Source organism: Lytechinus variegatus, chromosome 7 (genome assembly GCF_018143015.1).
Source record: "Lytechinus variegatus isolate NC3 chromosome 7, Lvar_3.0, whole genome shotgun sequence".
NCBI lineage: Eukaryota > Metazoa > Echinodermata > Echinoidea > Temnopleuroida > Toxopneustidae > Lytechinus > Lytechinus variegatus.
The window spans coordinates 43,259,733-43,276,892 of record NC_054746.1 but is presented as its reverse complement, the minus strand read 5'-3'; the positions used below and the strand labels follow the sequence as shown (position 1 = coordinate 43,276,892).

Sequence of the window (17,160 nt, the reverse complement as noted above, 5' to 3'; positions counted from 1 at the left end):
AGAGCTCTCTAATTCTATTTACAATGAGATTATGTGTAACAACTTTTTCTGAAATAGCATTTAGGCCTAATAGGTCCAAACAAGGAAATCACAAAAACCCTAGTAAAGTGTTATAGGTTTCAATCCATTTGAGCACTGAATAATTGTTATTGTCATTTTCCTGTGCAAATGAAAAAAAAAGGAATTCTTAATCTTGAAATCAAGAAGATTATTGTAGTATATTCATTTATCAATACAACTATGATATGAAAAAATTATCTCATGATATATCCTGACGTCAACCTGATGTTAATCATGATATTTGATCTGTTTTTTTTTTCTATACATAAAGGTATTGATGATCTAGAGAAAAAGCGATTACAGCAAGCTTATGTGATTGCAGTTGAGCAACAGACAAGGGATAAGATTGCCCAGATTGCTGCTGATAATAATGTGGAGCCTGTAGATCTTACAACTCTCAACAACTCAAATCATCCAGTAGACTTCAACAATACTCATGTAGAACTCCATACTCATAGCAATGGATACGATGAACCCGAGAACAGTGAATCTCATGTTGAACCTCCACTAACGGCAACCTCTGCCAAGGCATCCAAGGATGGCAACAGCCATGACCAGTTGAATCAACTGTTTGGTGAAGACTTTCAGGCAGTGAACAAACCGGAAGGGCACGACAACCTAGCCTTCAGCTTAGAATTCCAATCAGATATTAGTGTCCCTGAGACAGAATCTCCACATCATGAAACATCTCCTCCTGTCCAGGAACCTTTAGTCCAACCAAAAGTGCTCAACGGTGAGGAATCGCCCCCTGTGGACCTTGCTAACCTTGATGTCCAATCTAATGTACAAAGTGCCTCATTGCCAACTAACAGAACTTGGCAAAAGAACACAATGCCAGAACCAAGTGTGGCTGTCCATGTCGGATCACGCCCCCAACGTGAGATGGGGGTGGACTGTCCAGCAGATTTTGTGGCAGCAAGTGGTATGAAAGATCCACCTGTTCAATCAACAGCCAGTGTAAAAGTTAATGGACATACTTTGACCAATGGCACAGACTTGATCCCAAACTCCAAACAGAACAATAACCTGAGTTATAAGCAAACAGGAACAAGCAAATATGGTGTTACAATACAGCAGGTAAGAACATATTTTAATAATGATATGTCTGCCTTACATGTGCACAGTGTAGAACAATTTATATGAAAATTTATGGGGCTACTTCTTTTAAGCTCACCAGCCAAAATTTACTACATTGTATTTCAGTTGACATTTGATCCCATGTGAATACCAGGGGCTTTTAAAAGCTTTTCTCGGGCTCTTGGAGGCATTTCGGTTAAGTTTTACCCTAGTGTGTGCACTTTCTTTGCTCTGTATTAAATTTGCACTGGCAGTGAATTAACTACACTCTATTCATGACCTACATTCCACTTCTAAAGGGGAAAAATCATTGTATCATTAACTGAAATGCAAATGATTGACCATGTATAAATGTTCACCAGTAGTGTCTTCATTTTGGCCATTCATCGTAAGTGGAGTGAAACACACAGATAATAGGTCATAAAGAAGTCGAAACAACTACAGTCCGACCTCTCTCATCCGGCCTCCCCTTATCCGGATCTCTCTATTATCCGGACGCACACTTGCCGAGATTTTTTTTTTTCAATGTAGTACCGGTACGTGAGGAAATGAGATTTCCATCTAAACTCAATCCTATACGTAATCTCACTTGGATTACATATATTTCCCAACATAGTCACCCAACACCAAACATATTTTTCATGAAAATATCTCACCCAAATCACCAAAAGAACTTTAGGAATGATAATTTCCAGTAAATCAGGGTGCAGCGCAAACATTTAATCACGTTTCTCTTTTTGCTTCGCGGGAAAAACAACACATGTCTTGCTAGCTAACTTTAGGCCTCAATACGGACAGCGCCATCTATCATGTTTGAGCCTACAGTCAGTGTAACAATGGCTGACATTGCGAAGCTGCGATACCCGCCGCGATGATCTAATTGTAAAACTTGGTTTCATCGAGTCATTCTCTTTCTTTCGAGGTATGCTCGATGTATACCTCAGTCATTTTAGCAGGTAAATTATCCAAGAGTTTTGGACATCGATTGCTTTCATTTCCATGAAAAAACTGCCTATAATTTGCACTGACACTGCAGTGAATATGTACCATACGCCCACTACAATAGTGTAGCTACTGCCGGTGGCCTGGGGAGGCAGCCGGCAGCGCAGCTGCATGTATTTTATATTGGGTCTCCCAGATCCGGATAAATCCCTTATCCGGATTGGTGCTGGTCCCAACGTGTCCGGATAAGAGAGGTCGGACTGTATTGGAAAGCTGTGAAGATTCAGAATTCAAAATTTTTAGATTTTACTTCAGGAAAATACTCAAATTCATAATTCCTGATAGCAGGATTTCTTGGCTTCACAATCACCTGAATTATAAGACATCATTCTATGTGGATGGAATTGAGTTTGAATGTGTTCTTTTGTAGACAAGATTTTATGTTATTGTTTTCCAAATTAAAAATTCAAATTCCAAAAACACTTAGCACAACTGATGATGATTGCTTTTGATCTGATAACCCCCAATAAGGGTTCAGGTTCAATCTTGGGTCTATGTATGCAGATAGAATGTATGATGATCTACAAGGGTCATGAAGTCAAAGGCATAGCAGAAGGTCACAGCGGTCATATGATACCTGGGCCCTGTTGCATAAAACTTTTTACCTGAGAAAACTCAGGTTGTTTTTACCGGAGTTTTTGCCCTGTGTAAAAGTCAATGGCAGAAATCAGACTAACCTTAGTTTTCAGTTTTTACCAGAGTTTTCTCAGGTAAAAAGTTTTATGCAACAGGCCCCTGAAATCATTTCTTATTGGCTATAAATGAAGATTTGTTAGAAAACAATGTTCATAGATCTGGATAGATATGGGATCACAAGGTCAAAGGTCTCAGAGGTCATTTGCAAATTTAAGAAGTTATTTGTGTAATATATTCTTGATCTGAAAATGGTGGAAGCATACATTTTTACTATTTTTGGTAGAAAATCCACAACACACAAGGAATCACCCTTTTAAAATGATTTTCTTTATTTTGATGATTTGCAGAACTCCAGTCAGAATAACAGCCAGGGCAGCATTTCATTAGAGCCAGTCAGTGATAATCCACTTTTTGAAGATGCAGGCACTTCCAGACAGTACTCTACACCAGGGCAGCCTCCTCCAAAAAAGATATTGAGTGAGTGTGCAGGATCAGGTTTAGGGTTTGTTTAGGTCAGGAAACATCGAACAATGAATGAAATGCCAGTTCTCTTCTACTTTTCAATTCACATGCAATGATCTGTCACTCACTAAAAAATACTCGCAATTATGCTTATTTTTGTATGTCTGCAATATTTTATCATCCAAATGACCATTTGGATGATTGGTCAATATCAATTAGTCCTTATGTATTTGTTTTCATTTGCTTTGTATCTGATGTTTTGTCTAAATGAACTGAACTCAAAATAATTTCTCAGGTGTTATCCTGATGAGTTTTCCCTTTTTGGGGGTTTAGTCAAAGCATTTCCTGAAAGATGTTTAGCTTTACTAATTACCTCTTTACAAGAGTCAGCAGGGTCACAAGAGCTCATGATATCCTACACAAAAGAAATACAAGGTTAAGCAGTTTTTGCATCAAAAGGCTTAATATGCTTGACCAACTTGTCTTATTCTTATACCTTTCAATGCAATACCTGCCCTGGTGTAGTCTTATGAATCATTACATTGCTCTCTTTTAATTTTTATTCTAGACCTCCAAGATCTCTTTGCTACTCTAGCCATTGCACAGAGTAAGCTTGGTAGTCCTCAGGATAGGGAGGATTTAAACTTCATACAACAGTTCTTCCACAACTCAGATGTACAGCATGCAGTTGGTATCCAACATACAGTAGGAGAATTACAATTATCAAAGTCACCCCCTCTGCCAGTTGCAGCCAACAGTGAAACACTAGCGGTAGAGGTAATAAAAGCATGTATTAACATTTTATTAAATCTTGAGTTTCATTTTGTCTCACCTGTCAGTATCATGTTATGCTTGGATATAATGGTTAACAGGTACCACAAATTTGATGAGCACTTGACACTGCTTCTGTATTGAACTGCATAATGCAGGCAAGAATCCCAGAGGCATTCCACTAGTGAAAGTTTTAATTCCCTGTCAAATATCATGAAAGATCATGTAATGAAACATATCACAAAAACAATAATAATAGATACATTTATCTCCCTGTTTTACCTAGTTCCCGACTAATAAAGTCATCCATAGTCACAGATTTCAGGCCCTAAAATGTCAGCCCTGAGTCCCCTGTGCAAATGTTGATTTGATGGTTGAAAACTATATATTTGTAATATATTTTTTTACATCTAATGATTTTTCTTGTTGGTTTATCTCTAAATAGATTGCATACAGTGCAAGAGGTTCTAAAGGAGAAGCCGATGAGCTCAGGAGATTGCTTTCCAATCCTCTTCTAAGGGTAATATCACTCACTCCCTCTTATTTCTTTATTATACATGGACCCAATTAAAAAAATTATGATATGTAAATTTATAGCTAAAGTTGAATACTTCCAGTTAAAATGATATCCAGAGAAAGTCTAGATTAATTGCTCTCATATCACAGAGAAGGATTTTTTATTTTTTGACATATTGTAGGTTAAGTAGGCCAAACATTGTGAAATGATCCACACCAAGTATGCTAAAATAAAACTACCAACACAAATAAGAGCAAGTGGACACATGCATGATTCATTGCGTGGAAAAAGACTCATCTACTTATCGGATGCCTTGCTCATTTTGCCCATTACAGAGCAGTTACTACTATCTCCACGAATCATCTGTCATTTTAGTGCTGGTTTATGATTTTCATCATATAATGATGGTAACTTCAGTTTAGTTTAATTTATTTGGGAAATATGCTACCTTTTATTCCTACAAAGTATAATTTGATTGTTCCCTGTGTGAAATATCAAGTATAACCTAATGACCTTAGGCTTGTGGTGTCATTGGATGAAACACTTTTCTCCATGAAGTGATCCATTTGTCCCATCACTTTCACTGACTGCATGTATTTACACCGGTCCGAAGTGACTGGTTTTCATATTTATATATTCTGTTTGTAGGGTCTTTTGCGAGCACATGACAATGTAGCCAACCCTGACCCTGGTGAATTACCTAATGATGTATATCATGATATTGAGCTACCTGATGATGTTGAAGATTCAGTTAAGATTGTCAGGATTGAGAAGACGGGTGAACCATTGGTGAGTACAGCCATCAACAAATTAAAACACAACTTTTATTGTTATTGTGTCTGATTATTTTTCTCCTCCTGTGGAAAGCTAGTGATATATTGTGAGGTGGTAGATTGAATCTTGATGTGACATTCTTTGCTTTACAACTTCTGAATAATCTGTTGGAGCTTTTGTATTTTTATTTAATAATTGATAGGACAAGTTTTTGTGCACATATCCTTATAAAAAATCAATGTAAATTGGCTGATATTGATAGACTGTAGTGAAGAGATAAGTGTTTAAGGGCATGTCTCACAGAAGTTCTGTGCTGGGTCATGATTACTTTCATCACCACATCCACCATTATCAACCATTGTCACTGTTACTGTCACCACCATCAGTATTACCATCATCATCAACATCATCACCATCAATATTATTATCGTCACCATGATCATCACCACCATCTGTATCATCATCACCATTATACCTTGCCAATATTTAATTACTACACTACACATGAAATGAGTATCAAATGAGGATAGTGATATATATTTATTTCTTAATTGGGAGGAGAGAAAAGGTGAATAAATATGTTGTGTCTTGTAATTTGTTTATATTTAGGGTGCAACAATCCTGAATGAGAATGAATCTATCATTATTGGTCGTATCATCAAAGGTGGAATGGCAGAGAAGAGCGGTCTACTACATGAAGGAGATGAGATCTTACAAATCAATAATGAGATCGTCACTGGCAAATCAGTTAATGAACTATCAGACCTCATGGTATGTCATTCATAACTATTCATAATAAGTGAGATATCTATTCCATCATTGCTATTCTGATGATAATAATAGCCAATTTTTATAAAGCGCTTTTTCCAGAATGGCTCATAGCTCGTTACAGCACATTATTACCCCGGTCATTGGATTCATTTCAATCCCACACAAAAAGTGCACAATTTCCACTCCCTGGGGAGCATTCCTTGCATTTATCGCAGCCTCATTATGGCGCTGGTAAAATCAAACATACAATATCTTTCGCATCCTACCGGGTACCCATTTAGCACCTGGGTCGAGAGTGGTGAAGTGTGGATTACCGCCTTGCCAAAGGACGCTAGACCGCTGTTGGACTCCAACGCATGACCCTCTGTTTGTCTGAAATACTACACCATGGCTCTTCTACATAATTATGATCAAATGTTTAAGTTGCTTCATGACATGGTGAAGATATATTTTTTTTTATTGACCAAATCAATAGTTGTGCACAGGGTAAGCTTGGCTGCCACAAGTTTGCTCATGTTCTAGAAGAATATTAACACTATTTCTATTGACCGTTGACTTGTAGAGTAAGAGATGAATAGTTATTTGTTTTTTTGTCAACAGGCGAATCAAACTGGTACCATGACATTCCTTATAGTGCCATCACAAGCCGATGTAGACCATCCACCAACTGCTAATACTGTACTGGTAAGAAATATCATCATTCATTAATATGCATGGCTGCCATCTTACAAGTTTTGATTCTAAGGATTTGCCACTACTCCAATCAATAGAGTACTAGTATTTGGTATCATTATAATGGTTTCTTTATCATGGTTTGAATTGGTTGTGTATCTTTAGCTGAATTATATGTTGTTTATCTGTACATGCATATGATACAATTTGTTGTTTATTAGCAGATCCGTATGGCATAACTCGTTTATCTTTAGATGCACATGACACAATTTTGCTGTTTTTCTTTAGATCCATATGACACAATTTTGTCATTTATCTTTCAATGCATATGACACAATTTTGTCATTTATCTTTCGATGCATATGACACAATTTTATTGTTTTTTCTTTAGATGCACATGAGAGCCAACTTTGACTATGATCCTGAGGATGATATGTACATTCCATGTCGTGAGCTTGGTTTATCATTCATCAAAGGTGATATCTTACACATTATTAATGCTGATGATTCTAACTGGTGGCAAGCATTCAGAGAAGGTGATGAAGACCAATCATTGGCTGGCCTTGTACCAAGCAAAGCTTTCCAAAATCAGTGAGTTTATCAACAACATACCTTATTACTATGATACATTAGATTCGGTTTGTTTTTGAATGGGGGTGGGGGGGAGAGAAAAAGATTTTAACTCCACCACTGATTGATTGGTTAGCTGTATATATTACCTCTTCTGCTACCTGTATTCTAATTGCACATTTGATATTTTTAAATGAAAGCAGTCATTTGAAAAAGGGTACAATATCCTGTTTTAATGCCCCTTCTCACTATGGGTAGTTGTCTACAGGAGGCATTATGTTTTGTTTGTCCCATTGCCATTCTTGCAATAAGTGAATAATTGACAGATCAAGTACAAACCTGATCCAACTATGCATAGAGGAGTGACAAGGATTGGTATAGATTCTTGAGTATCAACTGTAAAAGTTAAAGATCATTGTTTTCTTTTCAATCATTTTGTTTTTTGGTCTCATTTGAGGGATCAACATTAAATATGCAAAATGTATTAAAGGACTATTTTTCATCATCCTAACTAAGTTAATTATTTGATTCACAGACGAGAAGCAATGAAGGAACCATCAAATGATGATGAAGATCAAAAACCACAAAAAGCATCTCTCCTTTGTAGCTGTAGAGGGAAAAATAACAAGAAAAAGAAAAAGAAGAAAAATATGTACAACGACCGAAACGGTAAGTTTCCATATATTACGTGTAACATTTTTTTACCTAATACCTCTTCATAGTGTGTTTGCTATTTGTAAATGTTAGCTCTCTTTCAGCAAAATACTCTATCTGTAAATCAAACATTTGTTCATTTCATTATCAGATATGAATAGAATTTAATTTTGTTCATTCATTATCATAGTTATGAATAAAAATTTCTTTTTCCAATTGTATTTGTAATGATGTAGATATTGATGAGCCACTAACGTATGAGGAGGTAGGTATGTATCAACCTGAACCTCATAGAAAGAGACCCATTGTACTGATTGGACCTCCACATGTTGGAAGACAAGAACTCAAACAAAGATTATTGGAATCAGATAGAAGATTCAAGGCAGCTGTACCTCGTAAGTAAAAATCAACGAAAATCAGATGATTTGGGTGAAAAAAAAGAACTTTAAACATTATAAATACATCAATTATTTGATAGGTCCACTGAAGGTTTTTATTTAGTAAATATTGTTTGAATGAGACATGTACCCTGCAAGGCACTGTGCATACGGCACCTTGAAAGAGTATATAAGGCCTGCTTTATCAAACTTTGCTCATTCTCCTGAAGATGACAAGAGCACATTTGTCAAAACGTCGAGTTTAGGTGGTCCTTTTCAGGACCAACACTCGCCCAAGAAAGACACATGGTGTACTGTGAAACCTACTACACTGTTTGAATGAAATATATGTCATATCTAATTTACTTTGTTGAAATCTCCCTGTCATGCTCAATTTCCTCAGATGTGGCTTTCACTAATAATAAATCCACTCAAATTTTGCTCACATACTCAGCACTCACCAGCAGTCCCCCAATTGCACTCTATAGCAGCCAGTATAAATGACCATTCCTCTTTTATTTGGGAGTTTTTGTAACAGCTACGTAGACGCTTTGTGGAACATTGAGAAACTATTGTCACAAACTCTTCATGACAGTGAAGTGTCTTTGTCCAGGGTCAGTTAATCGAAACAGCAGTTTCGTCTGTGACTCGGGACTAATGACATATTTGCAATTTTCTTCAGCTCTGATATGTCGGATTGTGCAATCATTAATTTCATGCGAGGGGATGGGTCTCAAGCACGCCTCCCCATCCATTTGATTTAGGGTCCAAAACTTGATATCAGATTATATTTTTTTTTCAGTCAATTCACGCATGTAATGGGTGTGTATTGTGTGTGTGCTACATTTGTATTTCTCTGCATAAATCTCTCTTTTCAGATACTACAAGAGTGATGAAAGAGCATGAAATCAACGGTGTTGACTACCACTTCATCAGTAAAACACGTTTTGAACAGGATGTTGCAGCTAATAAGTTTGTAGAGTATGGAGATTATGAAGGAAACCTCTATGGTACATCATTGGATTCTATTCAAGCTGTTATCGACGAGTCTAAGATCTGTCTTCTAAATCTTCATGCTCAGGTAAAATTTACAGAATCAAAAAGTACTCTTTAATTTAAGATAGTTCTTGGGTTTTGGTGCGTGTGTTTTTGTTTTAGTGGCTCATTTCAAACAATGAGTGTGGATACACCAAGATGCATATAGAAAGTCCTTTGCTTCTTAACCCTTGGTTAGAGATGGTTTGTATAATGTCACCACACCTGCATGTTACATTCATGAGAGAACATTTTTGTGTTTGATCAATAAAAATTAATGTAGAGATTTAATATCATTTAAGCACAAAATTATTTGTCTATATGCATGTTATGGTACCATACCAAACACTTGGTTCAATACTCCTACACTAATACATTTCCAGTAGAGACATATTACCAATAATACACAAATTAACTTGCAAAGATGCTTAATCATTGCTTCATTCTGTAAAGCATATTGTGAGTGGAAAAGAATAGATTAACCTCTCCTCCAGTTGATATGTGTTGCAATACACTTTTGGGAAGTATGGATATTAACCCTAAATTGACTGGGCTATTTTGACACCTACGAAGACTGGGGGGGGGCTGATTCAGCCCCCCCTTATGATCTCTGCCATCTATCGTGCAATCCCAAAAAAAATTGGCACGCGCGTTACCCAAAGCATAATCTACAAAAGTATAAGATCAAATTCTGCAAAAAATCTCATTGTTAATTTATGCGTAAAATCAACAATTTGCTCCAATCAATTAAATAATGCCCATAAAATGCTAATTTTTTTATTCACAGAGTCTTAATAGGAATCTGATCAAATTTACTGTAAAAAAATTCAACATCACATTTATTTCTTATGTATTTTATTGTTTTCTAAATTTCTTATGTATTTCTTTACTTTTTGTTTTTTATTGTTTTTTCAATGTTAATTGCACGGGACTTTATTTGACTATAAGCAAGATGAAATTAATTGATTTTTATCAGTAAAATATTGATACACTTATGAATTTTGGCTCAAAACACTATTTGCATTGGATTTGTACGCAAATTCACGTTTTTGAGCAATTTGGGGTCTACATGCACTTAGCAAATGTTGCATAATTTCGGAACCGCGTGTTCGGGGGTCTTAAATTTGGTCTCAAAAGTTGCGTGAGACTTGAAAATAAAAATTCAGTGAGCGATGTCAAAAAATTTTGTGCAGCAGATTTATCCAAAAAAAATGTCGGGGGTGGGGCTGAAACAGCCCCCCCCCATCTTATTAGGGTTAAAAATCCAGTCTTAGAAAACATATCAACCAAAATGCTTTATGCTTTAATAACATATTTCTTTGTATGACTAATTCCTTCCAACTGCATGTTTGTGTTAATAATTAAATTCTGTATAAACATGATGTAATACTTCACCACCCAGTTCATCATTATTAACATCAATAATATTTTGTTTTTTCATTCTCTCTGCCACCAGCCTACGGAAATTAGAGAATGCATGTACAGGCGAGGGCCTGTCCAACGGGTGTGTGTATTCAATGTTTACTCATATGCATCTGCCTTTTTGTTTTTTCTTGTATTGGCCTGTGTATGCTCTCTTGTCTAGCAATTTTGTGAAATAAAAATAAAAAAGGCTCGGAATGTTTTTGAGGTTGGTTGGAATGGACTTCATGCAGCAGCAGAATATTCATACCTGATTGATAAAAAGCACCTTATCAAATGTCTATACCATGTCTATTATCAGAAATCCTGCCATAAAGCCAATATTCATATCTCAGAGCAGCTTTCCTGTTTCATTCATTGTTTTGTCAAAATTTAGCATGTTCTACATTCATGGACACTATCTTTAAAATGTATTTTGTCCTATTATGAAATATGGATTTCAGAATCTATAAAGTATGCACAAGATATTGAAATGGTTGAGTTGTGAGAATTCATTTATTAGATTAGAATGCATGTGAAATGAAAGCCCTCGTTAATCATTTTTTAATAAGTCAAGCATTTTTTGTTCATATTTGTCTGCAAGTATCTGCATGCTGTCATATGGATGTGATTGAATTTTGACTCAAGATGAAATGCATGTCAATCTTTATATTGCCACTTTAAAGCATTTTCACAAGTTAAAAGACCAATGAGATTAAGTTATTAATGTGTATCCTTTGTTGGTTTATGTTTGAGAATCAGTAGAGTCTATTTAAAATTTTTAGTCTGATGCACTAAAGCCATAATTCTTTTCTGAAAACAAGCAAACAAAATTCATGCCTTGGGTGGGACCCCTCCCACCCCTACCATTTTCTCTGCTCCCATGCACATTAATTTCAAATTTGTAATACTTCCAGTGGCATTTCTGCATACTCTTTTCAACAAGTGAAGTAAATGCATTCTGTCCGTTACCTAAATACATGATAATGGGGCAGGTATTAACTATCACAGCAAGAGATAGAACTTTCACAATAAAATGAGGGTTGATATATTACTCTGGATAATATAAGTGCAATGCAATACCAATCCCCTCCCACCCCCTTTTATAAAGTGGTCATCTGTACCATATGCACATTTACAAATTTTCAGGAAATAATCAATGTGCGGGCCATTGAGCATATTTTCCCCTGAAAACATTTCAAATTAGAGGAGATTTTCTATCTTCCCTGAAAAATCCTGAAAAAGTTTAGTTTCAAACCATGTTCCAACCCCCCCCCCCCCATAGAATTCCAAAATGGGCAACTATAGTGTGACTTTTTGGTGTTTGGCATGCTCTGTTGTTATGGTCAAATGTTTTACCAAGCATGATCTGCTATGAGGTTCAGAACAACTCGGCCCAGCTTTTTCAAGCTTGGGCTGAGTTGTTCTGAATTGTTTTAGCTATTTCAACCAGCTCAATGTTCGTGAAAGTGCTTTATTTGAATTTGTCTTGATTATGCCCATAGTTTAATATTTTATGGAATTTTGTCAAGTAATAGCTTTCATAATAATGTAAAACATATTTTGGTAGTTAAAAAGTGCTAATATTAGAAAATGAGTTTGATCTTTAATCAGTTCAATTCATTTGACGTGTGCCTTTTGCTATAAAATCAATCCAGGGCCCCATCTTACAAAGAGATACGATTGATCCAATCAATCATAACTCTGGAAATCCAACAGTGTCATAACTTTCTACAGGAAATTTGCAAAATGTCCATTGTAAAGAAAGGAGAACATGCCAAATTGTCAAGTAATTGATGAATTTATAAGTATACATCATATCTAGATTTTTTTGAAAAAACATGCATTTTATGTGTTGATGTTGCTTGCCATCCATAGTTGCGATTGATCAGATCAATCGCAACTCTTTGTAAGACGGGCCCCAGATATCACTTTCATCTTTGAAACGATATATTTTGGGTTCCTAAAACGGTATTTCAACGCAAGAAATTCAGATTTCATGTATGCAAGAATAGCTACAATGTGTCGGATACTGCACTGCCGTGGTATTATGACTTTGGGCAATAAATCAGAAAATCCAAAGCAAACTACTTCCTCAGTCTATGCCCAATGCTCATGATATTTATCATGGATTAAAGAAGCAAGACACATTATTTGAATGTGTCAGAAACATTGTGACCATGTTTAAAGTCATGGTGTTCCCATTGTGTAATGTTCCTCACATTCAATTGTATTTCTACTTATTCTAGACTACTCTCCTGAGGTATTAATATTTGGACCTTGGTCTCGCTCACCAGAGGTGAAGGCGAGACGTAAAGGATCCAAATGCTGTCTGTCCGTCACAAACTTTATGACACATAACTCTTCAACCATAAGTCACTTTTCACCCAAACTTGGGTTGTAGAGGTACTTATGAGACCTGCGTGCTATGCTGCAGTCGGAGGTCACATGGTAATGTCAAAGGTCATTTTAGGTCAATTTCATTGTTTACGTGCAAGAGTCTCTTGTGACACATAACTCTGCAACCGTCTCTTTTTACCCAAACTTGGGTCATAGAGTCAACCATAAGTCACTTTTCACCCAAACTTGGGTTGTAGTTGTACTGCATTCGGAGGTGACATGGTAAGGTTAAAAGGTCATTTTGAGGTCAACATTAAAGTTTACATTCAAGACTCACTTATGACACATAACTCTGCATCCGTAAGTCACTTTTCAACCAAACTTGGATGGTAGATGGACTTAGGGGACCTGCATGTTATGCTGCAGTCAGAGGTCACATGGTAAGGTCAAAGGTTATTTTGAGGTCAAAGTTAAAGTTTACATTCAAGACTCTCTTATGACACATAACTCTGCAACGGTAAGTCACTTTTAAACCAAACTTGGGTGGTAGACATGTTAAGGAGACCTGAATGTCATGGTGCAGTCAGAGGTAACATGGAAAGGTCAAAGGTTATTTTGAGGTCTACGTTAAAGTTTACATGCAAGACTCTCTTATGACACATAACTCTGCAACGGTAAGTCACTTTTAAACCAAACTTGGGTGGTAGACATGTTAAGGAGACCTGAATGTCATGGTGCAGTCGGAGGTAACATGGAAAGGTCAAAGGTTATTTGAGGTCTACGTTAAAGTTTACATGCAAGACTCTCTTATGACACATAACTCTGCAACGGTAAGTCACTTTTAAACCAAACTTGGGTGGTAGACATGTTAAGGAGACCTGAATGTCATGGTGCAGTCAGAGGTAACATGAAAAGGTCAAAGGTTGTTTTGAGGTCTACGTTAAAGTTTACTTGCAAGACTCTTATGATGCGATATTTCTAGTTATTTTCACAAGTGGGCGAGACACAAAATCGCTTATGCCTTGTCTTTGTTTTTTGTTATGTTTGTTTAGAAATCAGTTCATGCATTGTCATATACACATAAAAGCTATTTGATTAAACTTCTCCAATATACATACAAATGAAATGATCGATGTATTGTCTTTACAGGCACTTAAGATCCTGAAGAAGTCTTGTTTGAAGCCTTATTTCATCTTCATCTGTCCACCTTCCATTGATAGATTGAGACAGCAGAGAACAGAAGCAGGTCAACTTCTTAAGGTAATTATACCTTCTTTCTTTAGATTCTTTCAGGTGTATTATGATCCCTACCAGGAGGCTATTCATAATCTTAAGGTAACTTATAAATAATTGGGTACCCTCGATTGGTTATCCGTTTTTGTGCTGAATTACATACCCAAAATTCTATCTGTTCTGACATAATGGGAGTCTACTTTCTAAACCCTAATCATATCTTAACAAAAGTACAATTTTAAGTTTAATCTACAGAATATCAGCTCCTTTTAGCTAATATAAATGATAAAAGTTTACAATTTCCAGAGCAGTTTGTTGTGCTGATCAAGATAAAAGCCATTTAACTTTAATGGCAAATCCATCCCAACAAAAAGTTTATTTGAATGAATAGAAAAAAGCTAAGAAGCGTTAAGCTAAGGCAATACAATGGAAACAACAAAATCACTGTTTAAGAATGCAATTTGATAACTTAAGAAACATTTAACATTCATTATTCATTTTGATTTGTGTTATCTCAATATGATTTTTTTTAATGCATGACAATAAATAGAAAATTAAGAATTGTTGCTAATTTAAAGAGCAGAAAATCTTCATGGTATAAAAGTTATGGTGTTGACCTCTATGGGTTGATTATTGCAATAATTGTATCTCCTTTTGATTTATCTTGATAGGAGCAAGAACTGAGAGAAATCATTGACACTGGACGAGGGATGGAAGATATGTATGGACATTATTTTGATCATGTGATCATACATCACGATCATGACCGTGCCTATAATGATTTGATCTCTGAAATAGACAGGATACAAATACAACCTCAGTGGGTACCACTTCACTGGTTAAGCTAATCATCTGCCTTCAATTCAGTCTGGACAATGACAAACTTCCTCAAAGTCTTCAAATCACTGAAGGAAAGCTCCTCTTCTCCAGTATTGCACAAGATTTGAAAAAGGATGATACTTCGATCGCAGATATTTTAACATTATTTTATTGTTTAGTTTGGGTAATATCAGAATAACCACTTATGAAGCCATTTTATTTTTGTTGTGATATGAGTTGTAACACCATGTTGTCTGCCTTAGAATGCTTCAGGCATGTCAAAGATAAGAGTGCATTCCTTGAATGAATATCAATCATAAACTAATACCACAGCTTCAGGTGTATTGTATTGCCATACTGCTTGAGAAATTTTCTGTATCTTGCTATCTCGAGATAGCAAGGTATGATAGGAGACAGATTAAATTGGATTTACCTGATGAGTTTTGATTGGACATCTTTATAATGCAGTTGGTATTGTCACTATGTCCAATATACAATTTCTATAAAAATAGCTTATTTGTTGAGCTGCATGTAATGCACTTCTGGAGTATTTCATTAACTGCTGTAAGAGGTGTGTTTTCATGTTCAATGAAACCACAGCACAACTATAAGCCCAAGCCCTTTGGTGTGGCAACTGAAAGTCTAAATACACTTGATTCTTTAATATGCCTACTCTAGATCTACTATGAAATGACATCTTACTTTGTCATTTTCCTCCTGGGTCAAAAGCTATGAGAATTCCTGATTTGTCTTCAATAAACTGCTATTTTTTATTCACTCTTGCATAAAGCAACTTCTTACAAATACACTAATGTATAATGAGATTTTTCAAAAAAAATTGATCAGACAGTTTTGTAGATTATGCCATGAGTAACATGCATGCGTATTTTCATCTTGATCATGCAGTCAACAGCTGAGTTCATGGGGGGGGGGGCTGAATCATTCAGCCTCCCACCCAGAGTCCTTTAAGGCATCAAATTAGCCCAGTCTTTTTAGGGTTAAGTAAGTAGAACATGGAAAATAGAAAACTTTACTAGGTTACCTCAACATGATGTTTTAACTACAAGAATCTCAAAGATTTTCATTAATTGTGGTTTCATTCTTCAATGTTGATTATATTCTTAAATGAAATATCATAAAACAAGGGTCTTGACCTTGAAATCAGAAGTAATATGACTAACTCTCAAGCCTACCTGTCCCTGATTATATTCTCAATTAAATTTGACCTGATTTAAGAAGCAAGTCCGGACTGTATTATTAAGAATGCCTGGCTGGTCAGCCCGGGTCAGCGAAGCAGAGTTCACAAGTTAGCACAGAGCTCTACGACATGCAATCCTGTATCATCTATCATACAGCACAAATTATGAAATGTCAACATCCTTAACATAATGACCCAATATAACTTTGACAAGGTCAAATATCTAAGTTAATAGATGCCATTCATAAACATGGCTTGTTCTGCAAATTGCTTATAGATCCAGTAACCAAATTAAATTGTTACTCTGTTTCATGTCGGCTCCTATGCAAATGTGACAAGATTATGAAATATATGAAAGTTTTAGAAATTAGAAATTAAATGTGCAATACGGATATAGATGCATGATTGATTATTTCTAGTTCAGATAGTGATGAATAAAAAAAAAATCATCTTCCCTTTTTAGACCATATTAAAATTTTCAACCATCTTTATTTTGGTAGTGAATTCCTCTTTTTAAAAATGAATTTATTACAAATACATCGGAAAAATAAATGATCTTTAGATTTTGACTTTAAGGTGTAATTATGAGGAAGAATAACTTTTTTGAGAAAATTGCCATGTTTGTTAAACACCACATTCATTAATGACTAGGAAATTCTAGAACCAAGGCATCATGACCAGCAGAACTAGGACAGATTCCCCCAGAGGATAGCTCCTCTGGATGATGGTTCCTTAGAACAACTTTCCTGGATGAAAGTTCTTCCAGAGGACAACTCCTCTGGAGAGTTAAA

At 35.9% G+C, this 17,160-nt stretch overlaps 1 protein-coding gene across 2 annotated transcripts in view; it reads left to right on the top strand.

Annotated features, from left to right (window-relative positions):
- Positions 1–16,703, top strand: part of LOC121419386 (MAGUK p55 subfamily member 5-like) — a 53,563-nt gene extending 36,860 nt beyond the window's left edge. For both annotated transcript variants that reach the window (XM_041613840.1, XM_041613841.1), the window contains 13 exons: positions 332–1,137; positions 3,123–3,252; positions 3,806–4,014; positions 4,454–4,528; positions 5,174–5,314; positions 5,909–6,070; positions 6,671–6,754; positions 7,134–7,333; positions 7,848–7,981; positions 8,203–8,361; positions 9,222–9,424; positions 14,269–14,379; positions 15,024–16,703. In XM_041613840.1, the coding sequence (XP_041469774.1) occupies positions 332–1,137; positions 3,123–3,252; positions 3,806–4,014; positions 4,454–4,528; positions 5,174–5,314; positions 5,909–6,070; positions 6,671–6,754; positions 7,134–7,333; positions 7,848–7,981; positions 8,203–8,361; positions 9,222–9,424; positions 14,269–14,379; positions 15,024–15,200 (2,591 nt within the window). In that variant the 3' untranslated portion in view covers positions 15,201–16,703. The remainder of the gene's footprint in view (positions 1–331; positions 1,138–3,122; positions 3,253–3,805; positions 4,015–4,453; positions 4,529–5,173; positions 5,315–5,908; positions 6,071–6,670; positions 6,755–7,133; positions 7,334–7,847; positions 7,982–8,202; positions 8,362–9,221; positions 9,425–14,268; positions 14,380–15,023) is intronic.
- Positions 16,704–17,160: the final 457 nt, after the last annotated feature.